General features: G+C 33.9%; 1 protein-coding gene across 14 annotated transcripts in view; it reads right to left on the reverse strand.

Annotated features, from left to right (window-relative positions):
* The window catches only part of PPFIA2 (PTPRF interacting protein alpha 2), a 463,335-nt gene that overhangs the window by 53,685 nt on the left and 395,181 nt on the right, over positions 1 to 14,469 (reverse strand). For all 14 annotated transcript variants that reach the window (XM_081060602.1, XM_081060606.1, XM_081060596.1 and 11 more), the window contains one exon: positions 8,553 to 8,646. In XM_081060602.1, the coding sequence (XP_080916728.1) occupies positions 8,553 to 8,646 (94 nt within the window). The remainder of the gene's footprint in view (positions 1 to 8,552; positions 8,647 to 14,469) is intronic.

A 14,469-nucleotide genomic window follows, 5' to 3' on the forward strand; every position in this document is an offset into this window, starting at 1 on the left:
AGTACATGAAGGTGCATAGACAAAGAAGAAGGATAAGGAAGAACGGGGTGAAGATGAAGCCCAGGCTTCTGGTTTGGTCTTCTGGGTAGAAGTCACTGCCCTAGTCCCTGTACAATTTTCTTCAGTTTTCTTCTTTACCCTTGAACTCCTTCCCCATCCGGCTTCTGATCATGAATTATTCCAAATATAGATTTTGAGTGCCTACAATATGCCAGCACTGTGAGGGTTAAAAAAGCAGTGGTTCGCCTGAGTCCAGTTCTCAGAAGTACATAGAGAACCAGAGTCTCAGGGCAGAGACAATTTAGAGCATGTAATCCAATCTTGTAGCCGAAAATTGAATCTCCTATATAATAATCTCACGTGGCAGGTCTATATTGGGCAGGTCTCATGAGGAACAACTCTCTTTCCAGGTGGTCAATTCTTTCTTCTCAGATCTGTGATCGCTAGCAGTTCTCACTTGAACTTTGCTCAAATTTATCTGTAACAACCTCTGCTTTCAGCCCAAGATCTTATCAAAAAGCCGTAACATGTCTGATCGCTACCTTTCATGGAAGCATTTGGATCTCTGTTGTCCACACTCCTCATAATTTCTAACACTCCCTGAAGAAATGATTTGGTGTCATCTTGCTATACTGGTTGTGTTCATCTGAATATATGCTGGCTTGAATACATCTGCTCCAAGCATATTTCCCAGCAATGAACACAATACCCGGATACGTTTTGGCCAGTACATAGAATTTGGGCCTTATTAATTGCTTTTATGGGCACTGAAAATAATTAACTTCTTTGTCAGGCATTGTTAATTTGCTCTTTTTGCAGAAACATTTTTCTTAGGAGCTGCAGTTAAATGATATATTTTTATTAAAATCGTTTAAAAAATTGCTGAGTCTGCCACCTTCTATTTCACTCGGTCATCATCGATTCATTTGTTCAGCCCCTTTGATTATAATGGTCCCATCAGTTATAAATCTATTTTGTGTCTCATTTCAATGTTATATTTAGAAGTGTCATTTAGAAAGTAAATGAAATGCCTCGCTAAACTCAGTGTATGGTATTTCTACATTTTCCGTCATCTACATATCTACAAAAATGTTTGAAAAATTTAAGGGCATAGTTTATTGCTAAGGGACTCCATTTAATCTTGGTGATCAATAATCCCCTTTCTTATTGCTCAAGAATAATTTAATAAATGTTTTACATTTAGTTGGAAAGCTAACAGTGAGGTGACCAGTCGTTAGCTGAGAGAACACCTTTTAAATAACATTAGATGGCGTTAGGCTTATGGCAATTTTTCTCATTCTGTAGAAGACCAGTGACTTAGAGAACGGATAATGGCCCCTGAAATAGTTAAGTGCAAAATAATCATCTTCATGTCTGTCTCCCTAAAATCATTCAAGACAAACAATATGAATTTATTTAGAAAAGGAGGTCATTCTTCTAGAGTATATAACTATCGTGAATTTTAATTTCGTATTGTTAATTCTTATTGTACTTTTTCTATTTTCCAGGGACAGAAATATGAAGTCTATATAGGGCTTCTGTTCTACTTATGCTGTAATCTATTAACATTTCTCTGTAGGCTCAAAACAGCAGCCCTATTCCTTCCATATTATTTTCATTCCTCTAAATAGATCAAATATATTTTTATATGTGTGTGTAAGTGTGTATATACATATATATGAAGGTCTGACAAGTTCGCGAACTTGTTGCAATGATATTGCTAACCTTTTTTTGATATCAGAGGGATTATTTGTTATGAATTTGTACCAAATAGACAAACAGTTAACCAAGTTTACTATTTGGAAGGGCTGAAAAGGCTGCATGAAAAAGTTAGACGACCTGAACTTTTTACCAACAATTCATGGCTCTTGCATCACAATAATGCACCAGCTCACACAGCACTGCCTGTGAGAGAGTTTTTAAGCAGTAAACAAATAACTGTATTGGAATACCCTCCCTACCCATCGGATCTGGCCCACAATGACTTCTTTTTTTTTACCCAAAGATAAAGGAAATATCGAAAGGAAGACATTTTGATGACATTCAAAACATCAAGGTTAACACAATGACAGCTCTGATGGCTATTCCAGAAAAAGAGTTCCAAAATTGCTTTGAAGGGTGGACTAGGCCCTGGAGTGGGTGCATAGCTTCCCAAGGGGAGTACTTCGAAGGTGACCGTAGTGATATTCAGCAATGAAATATGCAGCACTTTTTCTAGGATGAGTTCACAAACGTAATTGTCAGACCACGTATATAAAGAATATTTTGGTTTTCTCTAGTTTTTTTATTCTTAACAAATTTCAGTGCATCTTGGCCTTTAGCCCTTGAGTATTATTATTTTTTTAGGTTCAGGGATTTCTTATAATTGTCCATGGTTGGAGCTAGGCTTGGAGCTAGGCATGGCTAGTCATGATCAGATGGCAAGGCACTGATAGCTCTAGCTCAGTGCAGGCAGAGAAGATACACTTCTGGAGTTACAAGTAGGAAATTGGAACATATTTTCCTAGAGAAACATTGAGAACATTGCGTTAGGTTCTGAAATATTCTACACTAATAGATCTTTTGAGTTGGTTGCCCAGGAGTGTTCCCCTCCAGCCAAGTCTGTAACTAAGTGAACCCTTGGCTATAACTAATTGATCCAAGTACTAATATCTTTTCCATATTAAGCTAATCAGATGATTTTGCCTAGGAATTTACAAATGTGAGATAGAAAATGAGTTATTGACAACACTCTAGAGAAATATTTCATAACCTGCTATTCTTGAAAATTTAGAGTTGTCCTGTCTTGTTCTGCAATCTCTAAGCTCTCTAATACCTGACCAGTGAATTCCCCTTATTGCCTTATTCAGCCAGATTGAGTTCCCACAGCATGCTTACAAAATAGACATTTATGGTGGAAGCAAAGACATTTACCTTCCATATATATCACATTATTTAGATGGGGAAATACATTCAAAGCTTCAAACACGTCTTACAAATTAAATTCTGGAATACAATCCCTTTCTAAATTTGACTTGGCACAAGGCACTTGATAAATATTTATTAAATGATAGTTGTGGAATTTCCGTGATACCTTTAATTATAAATATTTTCCGTGACATTTATTTTGCTTAGAGATAGGAAAACTCTGAACTTTCCAAACACCAAAGATTAGAAGCACAGAGTCTCAAAACACATTAAAAATTATGCATTGAAAGAGACCCTTAGGACCACAATGGAAATAAATTAACTAAATCTACAGAGCTTCACTTTTATGTGTTTGAAGTTCTAACATAAAGATTCATTGCTAGTGATTAATTGTGATTGCCATGCTCCAAGGATAAGACTGCTTCTCTCGGGGTTGCTGCTGATAGCTGGGTTGGAATGTTAATTTCATTTTAATGATGTAGAAAAATTGATTTCAAACATAAAATCCATTTTCATTTAGCAGTGATATCCATTCAGTAGAATACAGCAAATGTAACATCTAATAATATGTTACCTATATTATAACTAAAGATTGAAAATGATGAATTAGTCATATGTTAATATTCATATGATATCTTTCAATTTGTGTCAAGATACACAAGATTTCAGCATAGATCTATGTTCTAATAAAATATTATACAGTGTTAAAAATGCAGGAGGAAAACATCAGCAGATAAAAAAATTGAGATAAAATTTCATAATTTATATTTCTGGAGTTAAGTATCCATTCACTGGGTATTTGTCAGTTTTAATCTGTTCACTGCTGATTCTGGACTGTTGTGAGAGTTAGACAACTTGAACTTTGATGCCATATGACTGTAAAAATAAGCTCCTTGAAATAAAGTTGAGTCTAGAAATGAAAATCTTTTAGGTCAATGTGTGTTAAGACAGTCCAGTCTAACAAATCTTCAAATTGAAAGTATAAAGTAGAAAAAGTACAAAAATGAAACATTAAAAAAAAACACATTCAAATAGAAACACACTTATAACATTTCTTAATCCCAAAGATAAAGAGAAAAAGCTTAAACTTTCAGAGAGAGAGGAAAAATAAACCCTACATGTTATCTACGCAAGAATGACCATCAATTGACATTAGACATAACTAGAAGCAAGAAGAGTTGTACTTTCAAAGTTTTGAGGGAAAGTTATTTTAAATGAATAATTTTACACTTTTGACAATTATCAATTAATTTTAGGCATAAAATGTGCTTTCGGCACTCTAAAGATTTAGTGAGTTTGCCACACACTCTATCATCACATTTCTAGAGAAGTGATACAGGAAATTGGTCGTTAAATATATTCCAGGATAAAAAAAAAAGGCAAGAAATCTGGTGAGATTTATTACAAATATATTAAACTCCAATACTTCAAAAAGTACTTCTTTAGGCAAAGATGCTAATGACATAAAATGGATTTCCTTCCTTGTGAATCCTTAATTCCAGAGTAATGTATTTATAGAATCATAATATTGTAGATGCTATTTTTAAGAAGACTTGAGGCTTATACTTTTGTATCTTAGAAGCCTGTGACTATCCCCTTCTTTCTGTGTTAGGTAAGTTTATCTAATTTGCAGGTTCAGTTTTAGGAAACCCCTATTTTAGCCATATACCAAAGTCATTTTCTAATAGCTCTTTCAGTAATAGACCTGACACGTTATCTCTAACTGTCTGACTCCTTTGTCTATTATGAAATATATTCTAAACTTAGGCAAAGAACAGAGTTTCTATTTACCAAGTCATAAAATCTCATGTCTATATTCTAAGTGAAATTCAGAGATTCAGGGAGTCAAAGAACATTCACAAATTGAGGTTTCTGATGGACCAGACCATGTAAGATTTTCACCCTACAGTAACTTCTGTTGTGCCATGCAGTTATTTTTTATAGTTGTAGTTGGCTTTAATTGGCAATCCTGAACAGGTAGGTTTTGGTTTTAGCCTAAAATGTTGGCTGGTGAGCTAAGAAAGGGAAATAAATTATTGAAGATCAGGATGACCAGTATTAGAGGTAAGAGGTGAAGTTCTTAGGTTTAGTTGCTCGTAGTGAGTCTTAGAAATGGAGATGTTTAGTTTGTGTTAGATCAGAAAAGATGCTTGCTGTCCAATGAAACAAAATAAAAGAAGATGGACAAGATCTCAGAATGTAGTGACATTCTAAAGGGAGCCCACATTGAGAAAAGTATGGAGAATTAAATTTTTATATGAACAAACATATTAAGAATAAGTGACTCAATCCTTAAAGATTAGGAGAGCTATACCACGAGGCTACAGAAAAACCAGTCAAATTTTAATGGGGAAGAAAAATGAATGTAAAGTACTCAAAGAATTAAAATATGGTTTCAGTTTGACACAATTATGGAACTGAAGCTTAAAGGAAAGCAGAGATGAGGCACAGTAAAAGTGAACCAGGCAGACCCACAGACCTATTTTGGGCCTAGGTTAGAAGAATAGCACCTGCATGATAATACCCAACTCAAGAAGGTGAAGGTTGACAAGAGTATTTTGATCAGATCCAGCATTGTTGATTTTCTATTTTTCATCACAGGACAATAGCTAGAAATATAAGAAAAACAAATGACTTTACCAGAAAGAAAAGTCAAAGTAGAATAAAGTAGGAAAACAGATTTAGTACGCTGGTCTAACCTACATGTGTTCTATTTTCTGGATGACAAATTGTACCTCAAATTAGACCTTTCTTTGGGATTGGCAACATGACAAGTTTTTGAACTTTTCAAGAATTTGGAATGTCTCGAATGCTGCTCTCTGAAAGTATCTGCCCCATATGGTTTTTAAAAATGTGTCACAACTAATGTCTTTAGAGAAATAACTTCCAATTAAATTTAAATTCACAGATTGTCAATTATGAATACCTGATATCCTAGAAAAGTTGGAAATAAGATTTTTCTCCAGGTCTGCCAATTTCCGGAATCTAATGAATCTTTGGTATTAACTTTGGGACAGTGAACATAGATCTAAGTTAAGTACTCTGTCCTGGAAACATCATATTTTTTGGCTAAAAGCTAGAATAGAAAAACAACTGGTAGAAAATCACAGACATGACAACTCTGCACGTACAATCTATTGTGTTCAACTTTTTTTAAAGAAGTTGCTCCATCTTGGGTTTCGTTTATCTTTTCAATAAAATGTACTTGAATTATTTTTCCATCTTGGAAGACTAATAAATATGAAATTTTAACACAGAAAATACTATTTCTTGAAGCACACTTTAAAAGGCTAGGGTGTTTTTTTGGATCAAAAAGCAAAATGGACTTGTTTAAACAAAAATTTAAATATTTTAGAAAATTTAAGAATAAGTGGCCAATGTTTAATAATAAATAATAAAAATTTGATATAAATAAATTTGGAAACTATGTGATATAAAAATAATTTGTCTTGTCTGTCTTATAAAATTTATTACATGAAGATACTTCACAGGCTGATAACTCAGAAACCATGATATAGTGTCATGCAATTCCTGAATAAGTGTTAGCACTTGTTTATATAAGTCTCACAAATACTAGTTGTATATTTATGCTCATCGGGTTGTTGCTAAGGGATAGAAAACAAGAGAAATACTTCTGTCCCTCCATTAATTAACTCTGTCGGACAGATTTTAACCTAAATACTACTATTTTTATAGGAACTAATTATACTAACTGTTAGCTTTTACTTTATTAAAGAATGTTCTTAATATTCTTCTTATATTGAAGTATTCTGTTTAATACATTTTAAAATATTATTTTGCCAAAACATATTGCAAAATAAAACTCAAAAGTCAAGCATAGTAAGATCTTCAAACTCAGTCCAGAATTAAAATCAGTTTCTGATTGGGATGGTACTCAGGATTAGAGAAATAATTCCATAAAATTAGTATCAAATCAATCCAACAGTATGTAAAGTTAATAACAGGTAAACTCTAACTCCAAATATTTTATTTTAAAAATCATTGTATAATTGGAATGTTTAACTTTAGTCGCTCTTAAAAAGGACATTTGACTTGGTCCATAAATGGCCAATGAACTATCATGACCTGCCTCAGTATGAGCCATGCAGTGTGAGAGTTGGCCAGACTGCCATTATATGTAAATAGCTTACTATGGGAAAAATAAAAATTAACTTTAAGAGAAATAAACCAAGTCCATTAGCCAGGCTGAGTTTTGACTATTCTTATTAATTTAGACTTGAAGTAATTTTAAGTGAATAAAATTGAAAATCCTTTACACTTGAAATACAATTTTAAAGGATATATTAAAGGACAGATATTTTTAAAAAAATTTTTCTCATTAAATAACCATAAAATTAAATATAACATTCCTTGATCAGAATAAATAGAGATTTCATGAAGATTGTGAGAATATTTAAAGATATAGTTTGAGTGATAAATAACTAAAGAGAAAATATTTACTAGTATGGAATGTGACAAAATATTTAATAGTATTTGAAAAAATAATGCTCTCCATTGTTACCCTAATAAATTTAATTAAAAAGAAAATAATGCTCTCAAGGTAACGTCTCTTTTCTGCACAGTATTTCTGCTACCGAATTTGGATGAATGCTTAATTTTAGTAAGTAGCAAAATAAAACAATTAGGCTAGTGAGCTGTTCTGCAATTTGTAAGTACATAGTTTCTCCTTACTAGTAAACATCTGCAAAGCAAGAGAGATGGCAAAATAGGAAGTGAATTGATTAGTCTGAGAGCATATCATTAGTCTGAGAGCAACCCTGAGAGCATATCATCTTAAATGACGACAACAGTGAACATTTGAATGTATTACAGAATTGTACACTTGAAATCTACGTAACTTTACTACCCACCCTAATAAACTTTAATTAAACAAAAAAAGGAAAGAAAGTGAGAAAAAGGAGTAACTGGACAACAGGTTATGGAATAAAGGGAAATTCTTTGGTTTTTAAAGAACGTGTTCTAAAGGTAATATTATGTCACTGAAAATGTTACTATGTATTTAAAAATATGTTATTAATGGGCCCACTTGCATTCTCGAACAACTGTTGAGACTCAAAATTTGCCAATTTCGCAAGTCATTTAAATGTTCCATATTATATGTGAATGAAAAGATACACTATCAGTTTCTTGACAGCTGCAAAACAATCTGCTGTGAGTCTAAAATTAGTTTACATTCAATCAGTTAGAGAAATATTTCTTTTAAATACGGCATTTTAAGAGGAGATACTTTAATTTTCATGAGAGGAAACACGAAGTTAGATGATGGTATGCTTTCTCATTTTATCATACCAATTCAATACTGAATTTAACATCAAATAGAATATTACATTACTTGTAAGACTGCATTGAAATATTTTAAATATAATTGCGTTTTGAAATAAAATGCTTTGGTATCTTAAAGGAACTGTTTATTTCTATCACAGGCCATTTTTTAAAAAATATTCATTTAAAACTAGCCCATTAGACCAGGCAACATGAGCACTGAATAATTTTAGGGCTCACCATGACAATATTGACCTCAGTCTATTGTTTTCCTTCCAACTACTCTCATTTTACGTTCCTCAGATGCAACCATAGGGAGTAAATTAAATTTAGAAAAAGGAGGAAAACATCTGCAAACCTACTTTTTCTTCAGTCTTCTATCCTTCTCAGCTTGCGTTCCAAGTTTGCCCAACCCCAGGGACTCCTGAGCCGCAGCTTCGGTCTCCATATAGCCTCCTGTGAAGAAGTAACTATTCACATTACATTGGATACGTTGAATTAATTCTGAAATTAAATTCTTAAAAATTGTTTTAAATAATTGTTTAGTATCACATTTTTTTTTCCTTTTTTGGAAATAAAGATATTTCCCACCCAACAGGCATGCAAAAAATGGCATGGGTACATGCATAAACATACACTGAGATAATGAACAGAAAAAGTACCTGTTATACTATCCAATGGCACCTAGTAGCAACATAATACGTATGGACTGTACACTGACAAACATGTGAATATATAGCTTGCAACCTTCCCAGTCTCTTTTCCTACTTTTGTTATGAAAACTAAGAGTAAAGATATGTGTTTTTCAACATTTAAAAAATTCAAAATATTTTACATATAATGGGATAAATGATAGCTCAATGAGTAGAAACTCAGGTGTACGTCTTCAATTCCCAGTCAAGAAAATGGAGAGGCATTCCCTCATTTCTAAAAATTTTCATACCCTTCTAGAACTCTCTTTTGCCTCCTGCCTGACTCCTATATTCAGTACAAACCTTACTTCCAGAATGCCCTATGTTCTGGCAGATTTGGTTTTGTTTTCTAAAATTTATAGCAATACCTGGAAAAAAATTTAACTCTTTCTTTAAAAGACCCTGGTAATAATTGTTTTACCCAGTAGATAGCAATTTATTTTGGTTAGTGGGAATTTTATTGGCTTTGTAATATATACAATAAATGTAACCTTGGAATGAAAGAAGAGGAAAAGAAAAGCGATAGGCATCAAACACAGAATTACACATTTTACAATGCAAGAATTTAGTTTAGAATACCTAAACATATAATTGATTCATACATGATCTGTTATAATTGAAAAATGAGAACTTAATCCTGGGCTCTGTTTTCTCTTTGGTATTTATTCCGTGTAGAAAAAATGCAAAAATGCTCACTATTTTTAATTGGGTTAAGATATATATGTATATATATCTTACATATATATATATATATATATATATATATATATATATATATATATGTAAGATATGTATATATATGTAATAAAAGGGATTTATACTGCAATTAAACTCAAGCTTAGGTGGAAAGATTTAAGATAATACTAACTCTTACGAAGACTACACAAAAATTTTCACCAATATATCAGTAAATAAGAACTATTAAAGACGACTTTTACCCTGATCATTGATGGATATTTCCTTATTTATCATTTGTGAGACTTGACCAGAGATAAATTTTGTTGTTACTGTTTTTCATAATTTATTTCAGTAAATAATTTGTAATACTAGATAATATTAATTCTGGAGCATTGCTATAATGAGTTAATTTATAGCCTAGTTAACTCTGTTACTAAACTGGGTAATTATCAGAAAGTCCTCTTTAATTGAAAACACATTGATTGCTCTCTAGATCTTATTCAGGGAATCAGAGTTTGGGGACCAAAATTTATTTAATTCAATTAGGCACTTGTGCAATTAACACTTAAATAATTTTTTATTACGAAAGATTTTCATTGTTCGTATCATTAGGAAAACCAACCATAAGCTGACTAAAGTACTCTAGGGGATCATTTTTAAATGCGGGGTTTTCCATTATGCACAGTGAGTGAATATTTTCATTTTATCTCTCTCATAAGTATACTTGCCTTACTGTACATCCATCAATTATATTAATCACGATCTGCAATTAACAATAAAATTGTTCTCTTGAAACGGAAATGGAAATGATTAATTCACTTAAAAGTTACAAAATTCTTCAGCAGTCCAGATGGGGACGTACACCCATTCAAAACAGAAAGACATTCTCAACCACCTGGTGATTGTATCAATTAGGCTTTTTATTTTCTGAGCAAAGAACAACTAACTTATGATGTAAATTTTATCAAGAACCCAACATTTTAGTTATAAAAAAAAGAACATTTTTAAAAGTAAAAGCTCTGGAAAAGAAAAAGAGCTCTAAAAGAATTGTGTGAGTCAAAACTAGACCCAGAAAATAATAGATATTAGAATTTCCTTCTCATAAATGAGTCATACAAATAAAAAGCAAGAGGATCTTAGAAATACTCTGAATACTTCAAAATCTAATATGCTTTGAATTAAAGATTTAGTAGAGAATTGTGGCCATATCCTGTTTGAAAATGCCGACAGAGAATGACACTTAAGGCCATAGCAGGTAAAATTATTTTTAAGCATCACATGTAGGAACATACCCTTAGGTAGAATCAAAAGTCTAATTATGTGCATATTTTCAGCCCAATTAAATTATTTCTAGATGAGAACATTCTTTCATAGAATTTATCCAGCTACCCCATGAATTTCAGGTTAATCTTTCCACATACCTGACCCACCAACTGGTAAGGATGACCTTGGCCAAACCAGTTTATGAACTCTTTAATGATATGGATGATTATCTAAATCTGTGAGCGTTTGCCTCATTTTGTGCAGATCTCAGGAGGCTCCTAAGGTTGTGTGTACTTTGGGAATATCTATTTATCTGTATTAATATTTTATTCACCAGTCATATGTGGCTACTGAGCACTAGAAATGTGGTTAGTCCAAATTAAATACAGTAAGTAAAAATATGCACAAGATTTTGAAAACTGAGTACCAAAAAAACAGAGGGTGCCAAAAAAATGTAGAAAGGAAAACTACATTAAAATCGTAATACTCAATACCTATTGGTAACAAAAGATGAATACAAGTCACGTTTGACTTCTGCAAATACAAGAGGTGCTCAAAGTGGTTACCTTCAGTGTCCAGACACTTCTGATGATGGCAAACTACTGCTAGAGCAACGTTGAGCAAGGTGTCCACTTGAACACATTTTTTTGGCACCCCCGGTATAAACAATAGTATCTAATTAATACTTTTATATTGATTACATGTTGAAATGACATTTTTGTATATTGGTTTAAGTAAAATTAAGGACGATACATGTGACTCCCATTGTGATTTGCATCATATTTCTGTTGGCAGTGCTATATACTAGTGGTTCTTAACAGGGGGCAGTATTTATCCCCAAAGAGAGTGTAAATATTTACATATGTTGGTGGGGCGAGGGGGCTGTATTTTTAGACATTACAATGACTGAAAACTGCAATTGATATATATATATTAAGTAGAGAACAAGGATTCTAAGCATTCTCAATGAGTAGAGAATTATTTAGCTTGTCCAACTTCTGAAAATGGCAAGTGCCTGTGATGAGAAACCCTGGCTTGTGGAAGCTAGGGCTTACTCATTCTCCAGGAGATCCGTTAGCAATGTGGGGAGAGCACCATTCCCTCTACCCACCTGATGGCAGAAGGTGCCCTTTCATAGAAGGCCTGAGTCTCATGATTCAGTGGATACTCAGATGATAAACTGCACATTACCTTGTCTGTGTTCCCCTAGTGGACGCACATACAAAAGCCCAAGCCAAAATCCTTGCCCTTGTTCCCTGAGCTAGTATTTATCACTCAGGTGAACTTACTTTTTAAGGTCTTTGAGGACTTGAAAGTGTTGGAGACAGGGCCACTCCTAGGGTGTGAGGGGCCCAATCAAGTATTCATTTTCCAGCTCATTTTCTACATAAACATTTGAGTAACTCCAAATCAGTAAGGGAAAAATCTAGTGGTCCAATCTTATACGATATCATTCTGGCCAGGAGAAGTAAATGAGTCACTTGTCAGTGCTCCCTCCTGGAACCAAGGCCACTGGTCCAGAACAAACCCATAGGTGCAAGTTTCTGGGTTCCCCAGGACATCTAGTCAACCTCAGACATGGAGTAGAGAGTTAGGGAGTAACCTGATGGGGAGAAAGCGGGACTCAGGTCCACATGGTTTAGTCAGATTAGATGACACTGCCTCCCTGGCAGGTCCCAGGGTCTGAAAAGTAACAGACAATTTCAATGCTTCTAGTAATAAGAACGACAGAGGTCTAGGTCTGGTCTGAGGGTGCCCTGCCCAGGTAGCATTGCCAGAGCCAGCCTCTCCCAGGCATCAGATGGAAGCTCTTAGAGAATTTCAAGGAAAGTGTTTCAGTGTGAAGTTTCCTAAGACCCAGGCTGAGGAGTTCAAGAAAGGACAGAGATTCCATATGCCCAGATCTGTATGTGGTACTGGTTGGAGATATGCGTCCATTTGGGATGTGAAGGCAAGTATCTCTATGTTGCCTGGGCCTCAGATTCCATTCAAAATAATTTATTCCATTTGGTCCTTGAGATACAAGTCTGGAAAAATTTCTGATCAAAATCCACATTTCAGTAAAGGTCTCTGTGTCTCCATTTTTCTAGCAGAGGATCCTTTATTGTATAAAAAAGGGAGGTCTAACTCCAGAGAGACTAAGACTATAATCTGTTTATGATCGGTAGCTTCATCTGTCTGTCATTTGACCTCTCTTCAGTATTATTCCATACCACTCATTTTGTATTTAGACATACTTGGATTGATTAATGGTTACTTAATTATTTCATGTCTGTTAGTCTGTCAGCTCTGTGGAGGATGCACCTGGGGGCAGTGCCTTGCTCATAAAGAGAATGTAAAAAAATGGACTCAGAATTGAAGCTAAATACTGCTTCCTTCCAAGAAAGGGCCTTCCATCAGGAGGAGAAAGAGTCATCTCTGATTGATACATTATTACATCTGTTGGTTCCACAGCATCTAGGAACAATTTAAGTTTCTGGGTAAAGGCCAGCACAGTCACCCAAATTTTATGTGCAGAGATGTGCCTGCTAAATAATGCTGGTGTAATGTTGAGTCTGTTTTTCTCACTGTGAAATTATTTTCTTCATTATGCTGATTATAGCAAGCCAATGACTTTGGACAATAAAAGAAAGGGTAATGCAATTTAGCATGCAAAAATATTTATAAAGCGTATTATTTATACTATGCATTTAAGGGAAATTTGTAAAAGTAGTTTTTTTTTAAGTCAATCATATGCTCATTTTATATATCTATAATTGGGGATTCTGCCTGTTCAAACTTAATACATTTTTTTTCTTTTTACTAGTTTTTGCATAGCTTTGTTATAGTATTTGGTTGTATTTGTTCAATTCTCCATTCTTGAAAATCTCATTTTTTTTAAATTTTATTTATTTCTGTTCCCTCTCTTGCAATGCCTGTCAACGGCCTCTTTAGTCATCAAATTAACTTTTAACATCAACTAGGCTGGTCACGCATATTCTGTTCTTTTTTTTTTCTTTATAGTCATTATTATTAGGGTTCTCTGAAGACCCAGGAGAGCTGGTATTTCCTAGATGGTAACCAATGCATGTTAAGATCACATGGAGCAGACGATTCTCTCAGAAGTAGTATAAATTTTAACATCTCTGTCTCTTTTTCACACTCTATCACCATTTTCCTAAATTAGTAGGCTGACTCTGTGGTGTGGTTCCTGGTTTCTCAAACTCCAACTTCTGTCTGGATACTTCACCATGGATCTTAGATCATTTCATTCATGGGCTTGTCTCTTTCAAGTTGCCGTCCCCGATCTCTGCCATTTTCGATCTCTCTACAACTAGGTAACGTAACCCTCAGTTCTGATCATTTATTTTTTTTGCTTGATAATTTAGTCTCACACTCCTGACTCCATCCAATATCCACTTTCTAACTCACCATAGAAAAGACCCACATTCCTCTTAGAGTTTGTCCCTTTTCTCAGGGGTAAGTTCTATTTGTGACTCTAACTTGACACCTTTACAATTCTGTAGGAAAAGTGCACTTAGATGTTCTAGTACAATCAAATATATCCTGTAAGAGAAAAATTAATAATCTGAACTCCTCAATGATATCCTTCATAAGAAAACTTGTAATGTATTTTGTGATGTCTTTTTTACTGTTGCCTTGTTCT

Source organism: Rhinolophus hipposideros (genome assembly GCF_964194185.1).
Source record: "Rhinolophus hipposideros genome assembly, chromosome: 9".
NCBI classification, from domain to species: Eukaryota; Metazoa; Chordata; class Mammalia; order Chiroptera; family Rhinolophidae; genus Rhinolophus; species Rhinolophus hipposideros.